Below are 20,953 nucleotides of genomic sequence, written 5' to 3' on the forward strand. Positions count from 1 at the left end.
TATCGGAGAAATACGTGTAATGGAATGAAGATTACGCGCAGGAATGCACAGTGCGTTGCGCAAAAATAAACGACCTCACCATATAATTTAGAGAATAAATAATGTCCATTCATTAATACAGTATTTCCACCTGTAATTTGCTACTACTATCATTCACTCTGTCACTAATCAGAGAAGGTTTCGATACACCGGTTTGCGCGTCGCGTGATTCTGACGTGCCATCCCCATTGTAGATTGACTACCCAGAACAGACAGGTATCGGCAAACTGCTAGTGTGGGTGGCTGGGACAGCAACTAGTCGGGTCATTTCATCCCAGTGGATTACAGCGGCAAAATGAGCTCGAGTAAACCGAAAAACAAAAGCGAGAATAAAACGGAGAAGCAATTGGCTGCGGAGAAAGAACAGTTTGGAAAACTACAGGTAAACTTAAATCCAACTTTTTTTGTTTTAGAATTTAAAAAAAATCTCCCTCATTCACAGATTTATTTTAAATCAAGGATTATTTAGGATTGTGTTTGTGTCAAGGTTGTATGGTGATTAGGGTGTGAACATATCTTTGGATAATGTATTTCTGTGACAACATACACATATCTGTTTTTATTTCAGTATTAATTGTTATAATGAGTAAAGTTTAGTCGGATAAAGATATATAATTTACTCCAGAAACATCTGTATCATGAATATTATTTCAACAACAGATATATTTTTAAAACATCTTTAAAGTCCAACTTCTTCAAGAAAGAACTGGGGAAAACGTTGGAGTTCTAACAATGTAGTGCACTTATTTTTGACTAGATGTATGTTCATTTTTTTTTTTTTCATTGGTGACAATTTCCTCATGCCATGCCTCACTTTGAACACAACTATTCTTCGAGTTCTGCCTATCAATATCATGTGCTGTGTCTCTCATTGTCCCAGTGTTCTCAAAGATGTACAGTACCGGTCAAAAGTTTGGACACACCTACTCATTCCAGGGTTTTTCTTTATTTTTACAATTTTCTACATTGTGGAATAATAGTGAAGACATCAAAACTATGAAATAACACATGGGATTGTGTAGGAACCAAAAAAGTGTTAAACAAATCAAAATATACATTATATTTCAGATTCTTCAAAGTAGCCACCCTTTGTCTTGATGACAGCTTTGCACACTTTTGGCATTCTCTCAACCAGGAATGCTGTTCCAACAGTCTTGAAGGAGTTCCCACATATGCTGAGCACTTGTTGGCTGCTTTTCCTTCACTCTGCGGTCCAACTCATCCCAAACCATCTCAATTAGGTTGAGGTTGGGTGATGTGGAGGCCAGGTCATCTGATGCAGTACTCCATCACTCTCCTTGGTCAAATAGCCCTTACACAGCCTGGAGGTGTGTTTTGGGTCATTGTCCTGTTGAAAAACAAAATGAGGGTCCCACTAAGTGCAAATCAGATGGGATGGCGTATCGCTGTAGAATGCTGTGGTAGCCATGATGGTTAAGTGTGACTTGAATTCTAAATAAATCACAGAGAGTGTCACCAGCAAAGCACCATCACACCACCTCCTCCATGCTTCACGGTGGGAACCACCACAGATATCATCCGTTCACCTACCCTGCGTCGCACAAAGACATGGCGGTTGGAACCAAAAATCTTAAATTTGAACTCATCAGACCAAAGGACAGATTTCCACCGGTCTAATGTCCATTGCTCGTGTTTCTTGACCCAAGCAAGTCTCTTCTTCTTATTGGTGTCCTTTAGTAGTGGTTTCTTTGTAGCAATTCGACCATGAAGACTATCCTCTGAACAGTTGATGTTGAGATGTCTGTTACTTGAACTCTGTGAACATTTATTTGGGCTGCAATATGAGGTGCAGTTAACTCTAATGAACTTATCCTTTGCAGTAGAGGTAACTTTGGGTCTTCCTTTGGTGTGGCGGTCCTCATGAGAGCCAGTTTCATCATAGTGCTTGATGGTTTTTGCGACTGCACTTGAAGAAACGTTCAAAGTTCTTGAAATTTTCCGTATTGACTGACCTTCATGTCTTAAAGTAATGATGGACTGTCGTTTCTCTTAGCTTATTTGAGCTGTTCTTGCCATATTATGGACTTGGTCTTTTACCAAATAGGGCTATCTTCTGTGTACCCCTCCTACATTGTCACAACTGATTGGCTCAAATGCATTAAGAAGGAAATACATTTGTGGAATTTAACTTTTAACAAGGCACACCTGTTAATTGAAGTACATTCCATCTGACTACCTCATGAAGCTGGTTGAGAGAATTCCAAGAGTGTGCAAAGCTGTCATTTTTTTATTTATTTTTTATTTCACCAGGTAGGCCAGTTGAGAACAAGTTCTCATTTACAACTGTGACCTGGCCAAGATAAAGCAAAGCAGTGCGACAAAAAACAACAACACAGAGTTACACATGGGAGAAACAAACGTACAGTCAATAACAATAGAAACATCTATATACAGTGTGTGCAAATGGAGTAAGGAGGTAAGGCAATAAATAGGCCATAGTAGCGAAGTAATTACAATTTAGCAAATTAACACTGGAGTGATAGATGTGCAGGTGATGATGTGCAAGTAGAAATACTGGTGCGCAAAAGAACAAAAAAAAGGAAATAAAAACAATATGGGGATGAGGTAGGTAGTTGGATGGGCTATTTACAGATGGGCTGCGTACAGCTGCAGCGATCGGTGAGCTGCTCTGATAGCTGATGCTTAAAGTTAGTGAGGGAGATATGAGCGATTTTTGCAAATCGTTCCAGTCATTGGCAGCAGAGAACTGGAAGGAAAGGCAGCCAGAGGAGGTGTTGGCTTTGGGGATGACCAGTGAGATATACCTGCTGGAGCGCGTGCTACGGGTGGGTGTTGTTATGGTGACCAGTGAGCTGAGATAAGGCGGAGCTTTACCTGGCAAAGACTTATAGATGACCTGGAGCCAGTGGGTCTGGCAACGAGAGCATACAGGTCACAGTGGTGGGTGGTATATGGGGCTTTTGTGACAAAACAGATGGCACTGTGATAGACTGCATCCAGTTTGCAGAGTAGAGTGTTGGAGGCTATTTTGTAAATGATATTGCCGAAGTTGAGGATCGGTAGGATAGTCAGTTTTACGAGGGTATGTTTGGCAGTGTGAGTGAAGGAGGCTTTGTTTGTGAAATAAGAAGCCGATTCTAGATTTAATTTTGAATAGGAGATGCTTAACGTGAGTCTGGAAGGAGAGTTTACAGTCTAGCCAGACACCTAGGTATTTGTAGTTGTCCACATATTCTAAGTCAGAACCGTCCAGAGTAGTGATGCTAGTCGGGCGGGCGGGTGCGGGCAGTGATCGGTTGAAGAGCATGCATTTAGTTTTACTTGCATTTAAGAGCAGTTGGAGGCCACGGAAGGAGTGTTATATGGCATTGAAGCTCGTTTGGAGGTTTGTTAACACAGTGTCCAAAGAAGGGCCAGATGTATACAGAATGGTGTCGTCTGCGTAGAGGTGGATCAAGGAATCACCCGCAGCAAGAGCAACATCATTGATATATATACAGAGAAAAGGGTCGGCCCGAGAATTGAACCCTGTGGTACCCCCATAGAGACTGCCAGAGGTCCGGACAACAGGCCCTCCGATTTGACACACTGAACTCTATCTGAGAAGTAGTTAGTGAACCAGGCGAGGCAGTCATTTGAGAAACCAAGGCTGTTGAGTCTGCGGATAAGAATGCGGTGATTGACAGAGTCGAAAGCCTTGGCCAGGTCGATGAAGATGGCAGCACAGTACTGTCTTTTGTCGATGGCGGTTATGATATCGTTTAGTACCTTGAGCGTGGCTGAGGTGCACCCGTGACCAATCATCAAGGCAAAGGGTGGCTACTTTGAAGAATCTCCCATATAAAATATATTTTGATTTGTTTAAAACTTTTTGGGTTACTACAGTACACGATTCCATATGTATTAATTCATAGTTTTGATGTCTTCACTATTATTCTACAATGTAGAAAATAGTCAAATCAAGAAAAACCCTTGAATGAGTAGGTGTGTCCAAACCTTTGACGGGTACTGTGGGCAGGTGGTGACTGATTCCCTCCCTCTCTCCCACTGTCCTCCCCCCTTTCCTCCCCTCCTTTCTTCCACTCAGCTCCACAGCATCAGTAAAAGCATCACCTCCAGTGAGACACCGCTGAAGGAGAAATATGCACGCAGTATCCTTTCCAAACATGTCCTAGACACGCCCTTTAAACACACTCCAACCATCTGGAGAAATGTGTGTGTGTGAGGCTACCTCTAAGTACATCCACCATGTTTTGATAATATGTATCATTTACCATTCCTCCCTGGCCTATTCATATTCACACCCATGATTTGAGATGTAATAAACATTTGTTCGTTTCTTGGTCTTGCGGGGGTGTCTGTCTGTCTGGTGTGTTTATATACATCATTGGTTCCTCCTTGACGACGGTGCTGACATCATCATGGGGACCCATAAGGAGGGCGGAGCCACGACGTTCTGGTCGTTCATCATCAACCTGCCGCTCTCCTCCAACGCCATCATCAGCTGGAAGTTCTGCTACATGCTGCACAAAGTCCTCCGGGACGGACACCATAACGTTAGTCATCCCATTCCTGTCCCCCATATAGCGTTTCTTGTATCTCTTCCTTCATGAGATCTCTCCTCCCTTCTTCTCCTCTCCTATCTCTTCCTTCTCTTCTTCCTGCCAAACTTCCCTGTACGTCTAGTGTCACATCTTTGGAGTCTCTCCTTGCTGTAAGGTCCTGTGAGTGACTCCTCTCCCCTGTGTGTTCCTCAGGCTGTGAGAGACTCTCATAGATACAGCAGAAACGTCAAAGACATGGGCGTACTCTGGGTGAGTACTAGGTTGACGCTACCTTTTTATGAGTTGATGACATTGAAACGTAGGATGTATTATGGGGTGGCAGGTTAGCCTAGTGGTTAGAGCGTTGGGCCAGTAACCGAAAGGTTTGCAGATCGAATCCCCGAGCTGACAAGGTAAAAATCTGTCGTTTTGCCGCTGAACAAGGCAGTTAACCCACTCTTCCTAGGCCGCCATTGTAAATAGGAATTTGTTCTTAACTGACTTGCCTAGTTAAATAAAGGTAAAATAAGAAATAAAAATGATGACCATGGATTTTGACCATATGTATTTCCAGGGGAACTTACATGATAGGTACGGCCATATTGTGGCCCTTTCGGCCAAGTTCTTGTCCATCAAAATGGAGTTCCATGTGAAGGTGAGACCCCATGCATTGCATACACCTTATTCCTTGTGATAGCATTTCCCTTCTCTGTACCGGGGGAGGTGCTATTATGTTAACTAATAGTAAATGTAACATCAAAAGTTTTCGTGGGGTCAACACTTTCTCCTGCAGACAAACCTTGCTGGTATGTACATGGATTCTTTCTTCCCCAGCACAAGGTTATTCCAGGTAACCTGGAGGCCGCAGATGAGACGGTGGAGAGAGAGGCAGGAACTGACGTCAACAAAATGTGAGTCAATAGCACCATACTGTACCCCAAAACCCCTATGATACTATGGGTGCAAATGTCTTTCTCAACACCAAATCAGGGTTTGTTGAGCTGTTTCTGAGGTGAGCTACATTTGCGGGTGGTAACAGTGATCTCTGTTAAGCTGTTCACTGTAAGGGCTTCTCTTTTCTACAGATTTGATATGACCCATGAGCTGTTAGATTACCTGGACGCTGCTCTGAAAATGTCAGAGACAGGTGGGTCTTTTAGCTAAGGCTTTCATTCTCTAATTCCTGTTATACTGGACTGCAGCTGGCTCAGTTGAATGAAGCCATAACCATCCGTGTCTTCCTAACAGTTTGGCGGCAGCTGGATGCCAACGCGGGCAAGTCCACCACTCCGGCCGGGCAGTGTCGTCTGGGACCTCTAATTCCTGTTATACTGGACTGCAGCTGGCTCTACCACTTCTCTGTCAAACTGCTGTTCAAACTGCACAGCTGTCAGTCACACGCACATACACAAAAACCCCAGGCCTGTAGCCCTCTGGATTTCAAAATCTGACCTGTACTCGTCTGTTAGACATGTGGTCCTGCTCTGTGTTCCAGGTGTTTCAGCTGACTCTCTTCTCGGACACCGGGAGAGATTCCGTGATCTGTTCAACAGGTCTGCCTACACAACTACCGACTGTCTTGTGTGTGTGCACCAGTATGCACGGCGTATGGTTTGAATGACCTCTGCCCTGTTGTCTTCCAGCCTCACTAAGTTATTTGATCGAGCCAGAGAGACGGAGTTCTTCAAAAAAGTTATTCAGATCCCTGACCTGCCAGATGTAAGCCACGTAGTTTGTGTCTGTGGGGAATTGGTCATTCCCAGCAATACCTGTTTTCATTTTCTATCTTTGTGTTCACTTGTTTGTGTGTGTGTGTGTGTGTGTGTGTGTGTGTGTGTGTGTGTGTGTGTGTGTGTGTGTGTGTGTGTGTGTGTGTGTGTGCAACACCTGTAGTCTCCTCCGAACTTCCTGCGTGCCTCTGCACTGGCGGAGTACGTGCGGCCGGTGGTGGTGATGCCCAATGAGGAGCCTTATGAAGAAGTCGAGGCGGCGCCAGACTACAGCCAAGCGCCCCAGATGCCACAGGTACGACTGGACACTCTCCCATTACTTTATTTTGCATTATGCTATTGAACCTAGTATTGTTATTTACATGATAATTACCAATTGCATCATAACTGTCTGCATCCATTTGTTTGACAGCAACCGTACAACATGTTAAGTCAGCTGGGAGCTCCTGATGCTGGATTTGATCAAAGGTAAATGAAAGATCTTCTCTTTTCCCTGAGCTAACATAACACTTGTCGGACAACATTTTTGATGTGAAATAATAACCGTTTCTGGTTTGCCTCTGGTATCCCTCAGAAGATCTCCGTCTCCAGCTCTGACGGAGGCAGAGACTCTGAGGAAGGAGCTGGAGGTCATCAAACCAGAGCTGCAGCTTTTCAAAACAGAGGTGTGTGTGTTTGCTTGCATGCGTGTCTCTGTCTATCTGTCTGTGAGCAGGTGTAGGTGTGACTAAGAATGCATGTGTGTGTTTGACCCCTCCTCCCACCCCTCTCTCCCTAGGCTCAGAGGTGTGTGACCCAGCTGAAGTCTCAGGTGAACAGGCTGGAAGCAGAGCTGGAGGACCAGAGGACCCATAAGCAGATGGCTTTGGTGGACAATGAACACCTACGCATGGAGGTAGGGGCCTTACGACAGGCCACCGTCGCCCTACCAGGGGTACAGGCTGGATACCAGGAAGCTGATGGTGAGTATACACACAGACGCACACGGACGGACACAAACACACACACACACACCTGTTAACCCCGTCCTCCCCCTACAGGTCGAGCCCAGGCAGCTGAGCTGCGTTTTTCTCAGCTCAAAGAGCGACACGCTGAACTGGTCACCAGCCACGCTGATCTACTGAAGAAGGTACAGACACTGCACACTGGGAATTTCTATGTCTTTTGTGAGCTGACACAATATTGTGTGCGTGTGTTCAGAATGCAGACACAGTCAGGTTCTTGTCCAGCACCCAGCAGAACCAGGAGGAATTGGCAACGGCCAAACAGCAGCTGGCCAGTGAGGTGGACCTCCTTCGACAGGAGAATAGACTCAAGGTACTATAACCATTAACCCCTGACCTCTAACCCCTAGAGTTTGTAGCAAATATGGAGCAGGTTCAGGGTTTATTTCTCCAGGATGATTCTTACTCCTGTAATGTTTAACAACTGTTGGATGTTTTTCCTTGTGTTTCCTGACTTCTCTGTGTGTTTTCTCTGTCCTGTCTTGTAGCTGGAGCAGCAGAAGCAGGAGATAGATCGGCTAAACAGAGAGCTGTTGGACCAGAGAGCAGCGTTAGGTGAAGTCCACAGTGTCCTGGACAACAAAGAGATGGTAGGCAACAGCGACATGGTAGGCTTATTTAGGTAGAAGCATGAAACAGTGTTTTTCCATCTCTCAAACTAGACTACCCTTTATTATTTTGTGTGTCCTTCTTGAACCAATCAGAACTCTTCCCGCTTCCCCAGGCTGGTTCCCAAATGACTGGTGCTCTGCAGGGTCTCCAGCGAGAGAGGGAGGAACTGCTGCGCTGTTTGAGGGAGAAAGAGGGTGAAGTGTCCTCCCTACAGCAACAGGCTCAGCTCCATCACAGCTCCATGGAGCAGGACAGGGACAGATCAGCCAGAGAGATAGCCAGCCTGAGGCAACAGCTACAGCAACAGGTATGGGCTGTCGCCACACGAGACTTGAACTTGAAGTCGAACTTGTGCTGCGTAGTAAGACATTGGAGGACATTCTGATGAATTGACGTGTGTGTGTGTGTGTGTGTGTGTGTGTGTGTGTGTGTGTGTGTGTGTGTGTGTGTGTGTGTGTGTGTGTGAGATTACAGCTGGCTATAAACGCAGAGCAGAGAGTGGAGATTGACAGGCTGAAGCGAGAGCTGGAGCAGAGTCGAGCGGAGGTGTCACGCGCTAACAATGCCCTGCAGAACAAGGAGATGGTAGGAACCTGTCTGCTGGTACCTGGCAAATGGAGGACCAATACTTGTCAGTCCTTGATACAAACAAGGTTGAGAGACATGTTTATGTATCCGTCTCCCCTTTCAGACTGGTTCTCAGATGAACAGTGTCCTGATGGTTCTCCAGACCGAGAGAGAGGGGCTGCTGCGCTCTGTGAGGGAGAAAGATGCTGAGCTGTCCTCTTTAAGGCAGCAGGCACAGCTCCAACGCAGCTCTCTGGAGCAGGACAACGACAGGACATCCAGAGAGATGGCCAGTCTGAGGCAACAGCTACAGCAACAGGTATGGGCTGTGTGTGTGAAGCAGTTGTGCGTGCATACGAGCGTGTGTGTATAGGTGTGTTAGCCTGTAATCTTTCCGGTGTGTGTGTGTGTGTGTGTTACTCCAGGCATCTCGTGAGGGTGAGCTGACCAGGAAGCTGCAGGAGGAACAGTTCTGTCTGCTCCAGTGTGCCGTGGTGGAGGCTGAAGGCATCATACTGGACGCTGTGTCCAAACTGGACGACCCCATACACGTACGCTGCATCTGCTCTCCAGATTACCTGGTGAACCGAGCTGAGATCACCCTGGGTTCTTTGGACAAGATGCAGCAGAGTCACGTGGTCTACCTGGGAAATATGGACGGTGTGTATCCACCTTGTGTGTGCGCACTGCGTGCGTGTTTGTGTGTGTGTGTGTGTGTGTATATAATCTCCTGTCTCTGTCCTGTCTGTCTCAGATGCCAGTGGTCTTCTGAGGGCTGTGACACAGTTCTCCCATCTGGCTTCTGACACCATCGTCAACGGAGGAGCTACAGCACACAGTGCTCCTACTGACCAGGCCGACCGTAAGAGACGCACACTGCACGCACGCATGCTCACAAACACACACACTCATCCCTTTCTCTCTCTCCCTCTAGGTCTGACTGACAGTTGTAGAGAAGCTTCCACCCACTGTCTGCAGTTCCTACATGAGCTGAAGTCCAGAGCCACGTTACAGAGAGCCGACCCTACTACGATACGCTATGTAATGCAACGTATACTCACTATGGGACAGGTACGGGGGGTCATCACACACGGAGAACTGCAGCTAGTGGAATAAGCATTCCTGTTGAGAGCAACGTTGTGTGGTCATTGCACTGGCAGCCATTTTGTGTCAATGCAGGATAGGACAGGATGTAATGGAAGTGTACTTCCTGTGTAGGATCTGCGTCTTCAAGGGCAGGATGTTCTAAAAGAGGAGCTGGGGGAAATGGTGGATAAAGAGATGACTGCTACCTCTACTGCAATAGAGGAGGCTGTACTCCGCATGGACGTAAGAACATACACACACACACACACACACAGAGCATATCATTGTTGAGGACAATCCTCATGTCTTTTCTACCCATGCTGTGAACAGGAGATCCTGAACCAGGCCAGGAGAGACACGTCTGGGGTCAAACTGGAGGTCAACCAGAGGTCAGCGAAACACAGTAGAACATAGAACACAGTAGAACACAGAACACAGTGGTACACAGTAGAACACAGAACACAATAGTACACAGAAGACAATAGTACACAGTAGAACACAGAACACAATAGTACCCAGTAGAACACAGAACACAATGGTACACAGTAGAACACAATAGTATCTCACAGAACACAGTGGAACACAGAACACAACAGTACACAGTGGATTAACTCAACAATAACTCTAAATTTACTAACTAACGTTATGTGCTGGAGGAGCTATCACTGTAGTTTACAGCGTCAATATGCTTTTTCTGTCTCCCTCTCAATTTCTCTCCTCTTCTCTCTCTCCCTCTCAGCATCCTTGGCTCCTGTTCAGACCTAATGAAGGCCATCCACATGCTGGTGACAGCTGCCACTGACCTGCAGAAAGATATTGTGGAAAGCGGCAGAGTGAGTTGTAAATTTTACATTTGTGTTTAGAATAGGCTGTACTTCCATACTTATCAACATAGTCAAATAGTGGACCTCCAAAAGGTTGAGCACATCTGTATTGGGCTCTGGGCTCAGTGACATGTTTTCTCCACAGGGGGCAGCATCAGTGAAGGAGTTCTATGCTAAGAACTCCTGTTGGACTGAAGGCCTCATCTCTGCCTCCAAGTCAGTGGGCTGGGGCGCCACTCAGATGCTGTAAGTACTGACTTGATATACACATTACACACGTATACTATATACAGCGGATTGTTGTTACAGCAGTGATACCAGTCACGTTGTCATAGGGCTGAATCCTAAATTGAGATATGTGTGTGTAAAACCCACTTTTTGTCCACACAAATGGAAAAATAACATACCTACCTGAGCACAGTCTTGCAGGAGGATGAAGTCAAAAGCAGTCTTGGTAAAGTAATATCTTGTCTCCTCTCTCTCCCGGCTGGCAGAGACTCGGCTGACAAGGTGGTAACTAGCGGGGGTAAATACGAGGAGCTCATCGTCTGTTCTCATGAGATCGCTGCTAGTACCGCCCAGCTGGTCGCTGCCTCCAAGGTAAAACACATATACACACACACACAGCTGATTCCGTCTTCATATTCGCTAACTTGACATTGGACCCCTCGTCTCCCCCTGTGTTGCCGTGGCTACAGGTGAAGGCGGACCGCAACAGCAAGAAGCTGTCGACGCTGCAGCAGGCCTCGAGACACGTCAACGACATGGCTGCCATAGTGGTGACCTCCACCAATCACGGACAGAGGCAGATCACTGAGAGAGGTGAAAAGAGGGAGAGGAGGAAGGTAGTCTCGAAAACCCGACCCTAGGCAACCGTGACTAGGGTCTGGTTTCAACGACAGACTCTTTTAGCAAAGAGGAACTACGTCACTACCTTATCCGCTTAAAATACAAACTAGTAGCTAGCAAGCTGGAGATCACGTCGGTTATTTGTATTGAGGGCATTTCACACGTGTCTAGTTTGTATCAACTACCTTCCCTAAAGCCACTGCAAAGGTTTTCCTTGCAAACTTTGGTTTCGAATTGTGACATTCAGTTGTCTGTCTGAAGAGTACCCACCCGGGAACAATTATTTTCTCTTATCGAAGAAGCCAAAAGAGTAATTGAAATCAGACCATAGTCACTGTTGCCTAGGATCGGGTTTCTGAGACTATATCAAAAAAAAATGTACACAAGTAGTACACTGGGCCTTTACTAGTATTAGCAGACCAATATAGACGTCTGAGGCACTGGCAAAACATTTTCAGCGTCTCCACTTTGTCAAAAAAAGGTAATTTAAGAACAGTATCTTGCAGGATTCAATAGTTTAAGAGTTGTTGACCAGATTCTTTCTCTGTGATGTCATTCTAATGGAATCCAGAAAGTACAAAACCCTGTCCTCAAACATTTACATCCAAATGTGCAAAGTTATGGGCAAAGACACAAAGCACCCACTTCAAGTTAAATATTTATCAAATAACATGGAAAACAACCACTTTTTTGTGCAGTATTAATTTACCATCCTTACAAACCACTTAATGTCAATGTACATTATTTTATTGTACATAGGCTGGTCATCTAGGGTTGTACCTGTAGACTTTTCATCACCATGAAGAAAAAAAAAGTACAATACAGTAATTGAGTATACTGAGACATCAAGTGGTTTGTGATGATGTGGCTCAGTTGGTAGAGCATGGTGCTTGCAATGCTAGGGTTGTGGGTTCGATTCCCACAGGGGACCAGTATGAAAATATATGCACTCCCTACTGTAAGTAAAGTCAGAAGTTTACATACACCTTAGCCACATTTCAACTCAGTTTTTCACAATTCCTGACATTTAATCCTAGTAAAAATTCCCTGTTTTAGGTCAGTTAGGATCACCACTTTATTTTAAGAATGTGAAATGTCAGAATAATAGTAGAGAGAGTGATTTATTTCAGCTTTTATTTATTTCATCACATTCCCAGTGGGTCAGAAGTTTACATACACTCAATTAGTATTTGGTAGCATTGCCTTTAAATTGTTTAACTTGGGTCAAACGTTTTGGGTAGCCTTCCACAAGCTTGCAACAATAAGTTGGGTGAATTTTGGCCCATTCCTCCTGACAGAGCTGGTGTAATTGAGTGAGGTTTGTAGGCCTCCTTGCTCGCATACGCTTTTTCAGTTCTGCCCAAAATGTTTCTATAGGATTGAGGTCAGGGCTTTGTGATGGCCACTCCAATACCTTGACTTTGTTGTCCTTAAACCATTTTGCCACAACTTTGGAAGTATGCTTGGGGTCATTGTCCATTTGGAAGACTCCTTTTTTGACCAAGCTTTAACTTCCTGACTGATGTCTTGAGATGTTGCTTCAATATATCCACATAATTTTCCTCCCTCATGATGCCATCTATTTTGTGAAGTGCACCAGTCCCTCCTGCATCACGGTTGGGATGGTGTTCTTCGGCTTGCAAGCCTCCCCCTTTTTCCTCCAAACATAACGACGGTCATTATGGCGAAGCAGTTCTATTTTGTTTCATCAGACCAGAGGACATTTCTCCAAAAAGTACGACCTTTGTCCCAATGTGCAGTTGCAAACCGTAGTCTGGCTTTTTTATGGCGGTTTTGGAGCAGTGGCTTCTTCCTTGCTGAGTGGCCTTTCAGGTTAAGTCGATATAGTATTCGTTTTACTGTGGATATAGATACTTTTGAACCTATATCATCCAGCATCTTCACAAGGTCCTTTGCTGCTGTTCTGGGATTGATTTGCACTTTTCGCACAAAAGTACATTCATCTCTAGGAGACAGAACGTGTCTTCTTCCTGAGCCGTATGACGGCTGCGTGGTCCCATGGTGTTTATACTTGCGTACTATTGTTTGTACAGATGAACGTGGTACCTTCAGGCATTTGGAAATTGCTCCCAAGGATGAACCAGACTTGTAGAGGTCTACAATTCATCCACAGGTACACCTCCAATTGACTCAAATGATGTCAATTAGCCTATCAGAAGCTTCTAAAGCCATGACATCAATTTCTGTAATTTTCCAAGCTGTTTAAAGGCACAGTCAACTTAGTGTATGTAAACTTCTGACCCACTGGAAGTGTGATACAGTGAAATAATCTGTCTGTAAACAATTGTTGAAAAAATGACTTGTGTCGTGCACAAAGTAGATGTCCTAACCGATTTGCCAAAACTATAGTTTGTCAACAATAAATTTGTGGAGTGGTTGAAAAACAAGTTTTAATGACTTCAACCTAAGTGTATGTAAACTTCCGACTTCAACTGCAGCTGTGGATAAGAGCGTCTACTAGTCCTGTATTAGTGGACAGATATAGACGTCTTCAGTAGGGGTATCGTTTTTTCTGCAGCACCCCCACCCCCAAACTACTTCCCTCAGCTGTGGGAAGGAGGATTGTATAAAATAAATGTTGTATAAAGGTTTGGGTTTATTGTACCCCTGAATTCTGAGTCCTTGTCCTCGCTTCTCTCCAGAACCCATGGACTTCTCAGGCATCTCCCTGATCAAAGTGAAGACTCAAGAGATTGAGTCTCAGGTATGTCATTGCAGCAGCTTTGACTGCTCTGCCTACTCTGCCTACAGCCACTTATAGCTGTTTGTGTATGTTTTGTGTGTGTATGTGTGGGGCCAGGGACATATTATTCCATGTGACCAACTGGTTGTGTGTGTAGGTGAACGTCCTCTTCTCTATTCTCTGTGCTGTAGGTGAAGTTGTTGGAGCTGGAGAATCAGCTGGAACAGGAGAGAGTTCGTCTGGGAGAGCTGAGGAAGAAACACTACCAGCTGTCTGGGACTGGTACACCCCACGGGGGGGAGGTGGAGGGGGGAGACAGGGACGACGGGGGAGACAGCTTCCCACCCCCTCCCCCTCCAACCCTCTTACCACCCTCCACCCTGCTGCCCCAGCCCTACCTAAACACACAGCCCTTCTCACAGACACAACCCGACTCACAACTATCAGCTCAGTCCTACTCACCACCCAAGTCCTACTCACACACTCAACCCTATTCACAAACAAAGCCTTACTCTGAACCTGAATCCTACTCACAGCCTGCAACGCAATCCTACTCACCACCCCAATCCTACTCACCACCCCAATCCTACTCACCACCCCAATCTTACTCATCATCCCAAACCCAGTCTTACTTACCACCTCAATCGTATTCTCAAACCCAATCCTACTCACATCCCCAAACATACTCTCAAAGCCAGCCGTATGTAAACACCAATCCCTTCTCCCAACCCCCCCCTCTGTCCGTGCCTCTGTCCCAGCCTCTGTCCCAGCCTCTGTCCCAGCCTCTGTCCCAGCCTCTGTCCCAGCCTCTGTCCCAGCCTCTGTCCCAGCCTCTGTCCCAGCCTCTGTCCCAGCCTCTGTCCCAGCCTCTCTCCCAGCCTCTGTCCCAGCCCGAGTCCCTTCCCCTTCCAAATAACTCAGTAGAATTCGCCAAGCCAACCCACACTTCAAAGAAACCTTCCATCTTCCAGAAAACAGGAACCCTGTTTAGTAAGGTAAGAATCATTATTACCTGCTGTCGTATTGATCATCCTCGCCACAGTCATTAAGGTTATAGGTATACGAACAGAACAAGGGCCTAGGGCCTAAGGATAGAAGTGATTGTATTGGAGCCAGGTTGACTTCCTATAAGGATACGGAATTGTGATGTCATTGGTGATCTGTTTTTCCTCTGTTGCAGTTCCGAAGAGGTGAGGCTGGAACAGAGGAATCCAGAATCCGGAATGTTAAAATCCTAAATCCAGAATGAGAAGATTCTACCTGTCTGCGTACCTTGTCATGTGAACTACTGTATATGCAGTTTACTCAGGTGCAGTGATTGAAGAACAACCCTTTTCAAGATAGCAACTTTATTGTAATATTTGATATTTCTAAATGTCTTGATACACTATTTGATTACAAAAAAAACATCTGGGTAAATAACGGTTAATAATATTATTATTATTACTAACATTATTACTTCTTTTAAGAATGTGTATTATCTTTCTATTTGAAAAAGCAGTAATCTCTTACTGACCACTGCAGTGCTTGTAGGAAGAATTGTGTCTAAACCAACATCCCAATGCTTTGTCCAAATGCCTTAAAAATACTTGAATATACAACATGGTAAACAACCAATCAACGTACAGCCGCCTATCGTCTTTACATAGTATCTCTTATGTGAGTATACTTACTTTACATAGATTTTAATATTTGTAACATGTATTGAGATAAACAGACGTTTTAAATGAATATATACCTTTCCATTTGTCCTGAAGTGTAGATTTAGTCGTTGTGATTGACAGGAGAGATGACCAATGGCGCTTTTTTTGCAACTGGGATTGACCCCTGGGCTGAAGTATGGATAGAGCGTGTCAGCAAAGTTGCAGCCCATGTAAAAGTAGATATGGCGTCGAGCTACCAGGTCACAAAACCACACCCGGCCTTGTTCGTAGTCTATGTATATCCCGACCTTTGAGGGTCTGTGGGTCAAGGAGAGAGGAACAGGAAAGTCACCAAGAGCTTCGTATTTGCTCCAGTCTCTCAGCCATGTTTCCCAGTATCCATTCTCAGGGTTAGTAGCACACTGCCCGTCCTGTTGATGACCTCTGTGGCCACTCCTAACGTCCAGTCAGTCTTCCCCCTCACCGTCACCTCCCTGAGGAGAATCCCTGCTTTTCCAGAAACACTGATGGACAGGTCAGATCTTCCTGAGTAGTCTGGAAGATTCTATCTTTGCTCTCCTCCTCTTCTCGTGTTTCGCCGTGTCACTTGTTTCCCCGACCGAGTTACCCTCTGAGCAGTGTGTATATACTGTACTGAATACAGTGTTTACGTAGTGTTACGTACAGTGAGGTGATGAATGTAATGTACTGGTTATTCATTACAGTATGTTAGGTATAGACGTATGCAGTATGCACGGTGGGAATGTACCTGCACTTTGAAAAATACAACAACATACAGTGGGGTCCGGAATGATTGAATTATTGCGTCTCGTGATAAAGATGAGCAAAAAATACTGAGCTACTGTACTGTATATTGTATGCTCAAAGAAATAGAACATTATGTTATACGAATACAGTTGCTCAGAGAAATAACAAATATTAAAAACAGAAATCGAATAAAGATAGGAGTCACACTTATTGGATCCCGTTTTCAATACTGTGGCACCCTTCCCTTGCGAGGATAATGACACTGAGCCTTATTTCTAAAATGTTTTATGGCCATTGGAGAACACCGTGGGAGGGATCTTAGACCATTCATCCAGACAGAATCTGTCCAGATCCTTGATGTCCTTCATCTGCTCTTATGGACTGCCCTCTTCAATTCAAACCACAGCTTTTCAATGGGATTCAAGTCCGGAGACTGAGATGGCCATTGCAAAATGTTGATTTTGTGCTCAATTAACCATGTCTTTGTGGATTTTGATGTGGGCCTGGGGTTATTGTCTTGCTGGAAGCAATATACAATATATATGTGTGTGTATGTGTGTATATATATATGTGTATGTGTGTGTATATATATGTATATATGTGTATGTGTGTTTGTGTATATATATATATTCTTTAGACTAGTTGAGTATCTGGAGCATCAGCATTTGTGGGTTTGATTACAGGCTCAAAATGTCCAGAAACAAAGACCTTTCTTCTGAAACTCATCAGTCTATTCTTGTTCTGAGAAGTTAAGGCTATTCCATGCAAAAAATCGCCAAGAAACTGAAAATCTCGTACAACGCTGTGTACTACTCCCTTCACAGAACAGCGCAAACTGGCTCTAACCAGAATAGAAAGAGGAGTGGGAGGCCCCGGTGCCCAACTGAGCAAGAGGACAAGTACATTAGAATGTCTAGTTTGAGAAACAGACGCCTCACAAGTCCTCAACTGGCAGCTTCGTTAAATAGTACCCGCAAAACACCAGTCTCAACAGTGAAGAGGTGACTCCGGGATGCTGGCCTTTTTATTTTAAAGGGAGGTGCGTGGATCATGAAACCAGTCAGTATCTGGTGTGACCACCATTTGCCTCATGCAGGGCAACACATTTTTTTATTTAACTAGGCAAGTCCGTTAAGAACAAATTCTTATTTACAATGACGGCCTACCCCAGGCCAATTGTGCGCCGCCCTATGGGACTCCCAATCACGACCAGATGTGATGAAGCCTGAATTTGAACCAAGTACTGCAGTGATGCCTCTTGCACTGAGATGCTGAGATGCAGCGTTCAGACCACTGAACCACTCGGGAGCCCCATATCCTTTGCATAGAGTTGATCAGGCTGTTGATTGTGTCCTGTGAAATGTTGTCCCACTCCTCTTCAATGGCTGCGCAAAGTTGCTGGATATTGGCGGGAACTGGAAACGCTGTCGTAAACGATCCAAAGCATCCCAAACATGCTTAGTGGGTGACATGTCTGGTGAGTATGCAAGCCATGGAAGAACTGGGACATTTTCAGCTTCCAGGAATTTTTAACAGATCCTTGCGACATGGGGCCGTGCATTATCATGCTGAATCGAGGTGATAGTGGAAGATGAATGGCACGAAAATGGGCCTCACTATCTCGTCTCGGTATCTCTGCATTCAAATTGCCATCGATAAAATGCAATTGTGTAGGTTACTTTCTAAATGTAATCCGTTACAGTTACTAGTTACCTGCCCAAATTTGTAATCAGTAACGTAACTTTTGGATTACCCAAACTCAGTAACGTAATCTGATTACATTCAGTTACTTTTAGATTACTTTCCCCTTAAGAGGCATTTGAAGAAGACAAACATGTATGTTACCAATTGAACTACATTTATTGCAGGATAAACTTCTCTAAAATGATGTTGGAGGCAGCATATGGTAGAGAAATTAACATTAAATTATCTGGCAACAACTCTGGTGGACATTCCTGCAGTCAGCATGCCAATTGCACACTCCCTCAAAACTTAAGACATCTGTGGCATTGTGTTGTGTGACAAAAATACACATTTTAGTGGCCTTTTTTTTGTCCATGACCTTCAGGACGCCCTCATTGATTTTATTAGTAATTCTCACTCGTATATCATATTAACATGGCATAGGTCATGGATTTTAGCTGTAAAACTGCAAATATTTTCTCTACGCCCCATGGCAAAATTAGTAGAAATGCATGACATTTTTTATAAAATTGCAACATTTTCTTTCCGCCCCATGGCAAAATGTGTAGAATTGCAGGAAATTAACTTTAAAACTCTGTCCAGAAGGGGGCCACTCAATTGTTTTGACCCCCCCCCAACCGAATCTCGTTTAGGGCCCCCAAAATGCTAAGGCCGGGCTCTGGCTGGAAGATCCACTTGTGGCCAAGTTCAGCTTCCTGGCTGAGGTCACCAGGTTTTTAGCTAAAATATCCACTAAATGTCATGATGCCGTTGACCTTAACAAGGGCCCCAGGACCAGTGGAAGCAAAGTAGCCCCATAACATCAAAGATCCACCACCATATTTTACAGTTGGGATTAGGTATTTTCTGCATTGTTCTTTCAAGGTCAAACACCGCGGGTGTGCGTGGCCAAATACCTTTATTTTCGTGCCATATGACCATAGCACTGGTTCCAATCCAAGTGCCAATGCCTTTAAACAAACTCCAGGCAGTGCTATGATCAGATTACATGAAAATAGAGCTCTTTGGCCACACACTAATGGTGGGTTTGGCCTTCAAAAGAACAATGCATATGCAGGAAATACCTACTTCCTACTGTAAAATATGGTAATGGATCGTTGATGTTATGGGGCTATTTTGCTTCCACTGGGCCTGGGGCCCTTGTTAAGGTCAACAGCATCATGAACTTTACCAAGTACCAGGACAAAATTGGGGACAAAATTGGCCAAAAACATGTTTGCCAGGAGGCTGAACCTTGGCCGAAAGTGAATCTTCCAGCAAGACCATAACCCCAAGCAAAGAACAAGAAGGCCCGCACACTCTTTAAACTCCCAATTCACCGTTTTATTGACTACGTTTCGATCCATATAAACATATATATTCGATTCTGTAACTACTACATGTGCCCATCTCATTGATATCAAATGATTAGAGATACGCAAGTTGTTTTTGAAAAGGTCTCTGGAATTATATCTACAGCCATATGGGCAGGTATCCCAGCAGTTTCCAACATCATATTTTTTTTTACTGTTGCCTATAGGTTTTAACTTGGACCCATTTGTATATATATAATCCTTTCTGACCATATGTATTTCTGTGATTAGTTATGATTTTATGCACAAAGGTGAATTGAATTGTTTCCACACCCACCATGCGTCATCTGCGTAATGCTCATGCTAGGTGAAATGTGTATATTTTGGGAAGTGAGCACTCCGTTTTTTTTGTTTGACCTGACGGAGATCAGTTTCGGATCAAAACGTAATTATTCAATAAAGCAGTGAATTGGGAGCTTAAAGAGTGTTCAGGCCTTGTTGTTCTTTATTAGCTCAGCACCTATGTTTTTTAAGGATGTGCGGATGACCACAACCTTTTCTAATAGCCCCAAGCACACATCAAACCCACAAAGAAATGGTTAATTGAGCACAAAATCAATATTTTCAATGGCCATCTCAGTCTCCGGACATGAACCCCATTGAAAACCTGTGGTTTGAATTGAAGAGGCCAGTCCATAAGTGCAGACTAAGGATATCTAGGATCTGGAAAGATCCTGTCTGGGGGAATGGTCTAAGATCCCTCCCGCTGTGTTCTCCAATGTCCATAAAACATTTTAGAAAAAGGCTCAGTGTCGTTATCATCACAAGGCGAGCAGGGGCGTCAATTGGGTACGACAGGGTAATATCCTTCGATTATGTAGTGCTATAGTAAATACTACAGTATTATGCGCAAATAAACACTAGTTATTAATACTACAGTAATGTAGTATTTTAACTATAGTAATGCTGAAGTATTTAATTTGCATATACTACATCCATTCTCATCCCCCATATCTTAATTTGTGCCACCCAGGAGTGAGAAACCTACATGCCAAGTATAGACCATATTGTGCTCCCCACAGGTTATAGAAAAAGCAGAAGCACTGAACTACCCATTCACACTCCAGTCCTACCTGCCTACAGGTTATGGAACATTTGCTCTTTTAGTATTTGTCCAGTAGATTGTCAAATATAATTAAACAAAAACACTATAGTAAATAATACAGTAATATCTGCAAAAATTAACTACAGTAATTGCTATAGTATATACTACACTTTATATAGTATACTATAGTATTTTTTCATATGGGCTGCAGGAAGAGAGGGGCATGCCACCAGACAGTACTTTAGGGCCTCAAACTTCTCCTCCAATGCAACAGTAACAGTGCCAATGTGCATATCTTATAGACTATGATAAATTCTAGAAATGTTATCTAATCTGATTTTTTTTACAGTAAAAACCTACAGTATGTGGACACTTGGTATTCCAATTTACAGAGCAAATAATATCTACACACTAAGTACATGAAGTACTGTACTTCAACAAATTATATTGCCTCAAGTCATACATTCTCATGCAGTATTCAAGTATGCACTAATATCAAA

At 44.2% G+C, this 20,953-nt stretch overlaps 1 protein-coding gene across 1 annotated transcript; it reads left to right on the plus strand.

Moving 5' to 3' along the window:
* The first annotated feature begins 334 nt into the window (after nt 1–334).
* On the plus strand, nt 335–16,138 carry LOC120025611 (huntingtin-interacting protein 1-related protein-like). Its single transcript, XM_038970160.1, has 32 exons — nt 335–421; nt 4,109–4,174; nt 4,437–4,577; nt 4,779–4,835; nt 5,140–5,220; nt 5,400–5,476; nt 5,651–5,712; nt 5,814–5,954; nt 6,061–6,118; nt 6,209–6,284; nt 6,459–6,590; nt 6,708–6,763; nt 6,870–6,960; nt 7,074–7,257; nt 7,336–7,424; nt 7,496–7,612; nt 8,386–8,496; nt 8,603–8,797; nt 8,904–9,138; nt 9,233–9,340; nt 9,413–9,549; nt 9,697–9,807; nt 9,895–9,953; nt 10,304–10,397; nt 10,534–10,634; nt 10,883–10,988; nt 11,087–11,210; nt 13,901–13,962; nt 14,133–14,480; nt 14,700–14,936; nt 15,122–15,131; nt 15,981–16,138. Exons 1-32 carry the CDS (start codon nt 335–337, stop codon nt 16,136–16,138), a joined length of 3,711 nt encoding a protein of 1,236 aa, XP_038826088.1.
* Nucleotides 16,139–20,953: the final 4,815 nt, after the last annotated feature.

Source organism: Salvelinus namaycush, chromosome 31 (genome assembly GCF_016432855.1).
Source record: "Salvelinus namaycush isolate Seneca chromosome 31, SaNama_1.0, whole genome shotgun sequence".
Lineage (NCBI taxonomy): Eukaryota > Metazoa > Chordata > Actinopteri > Salmoniformes > Salmonidae > Salvelinus > Salvelinus namaycush.

Coding starts and splice junctions, on each gene's coding strand:
- LOC120025611 (XM_038970160.1), top strand. CDS start 335: ATGAGCTCGAGTAAACCGAAAAACAAAAGCGAGAATAAAACGGAGAAG. Junction 7,258..7,335: donor TGGATACCAGGAAGCTGATG/GTGAGTATACAC, acceptor CTCCCCCTACAG/GTCGAGCCCAGGCAGCTGAG. Junction 9,954..10,303: donor AAACTGGAGGTCAACCAGAG/GTCAGCGAAACA, acceptor TCTCCCTCTCAG/CATCCTTGGCTCCTGTTCAG.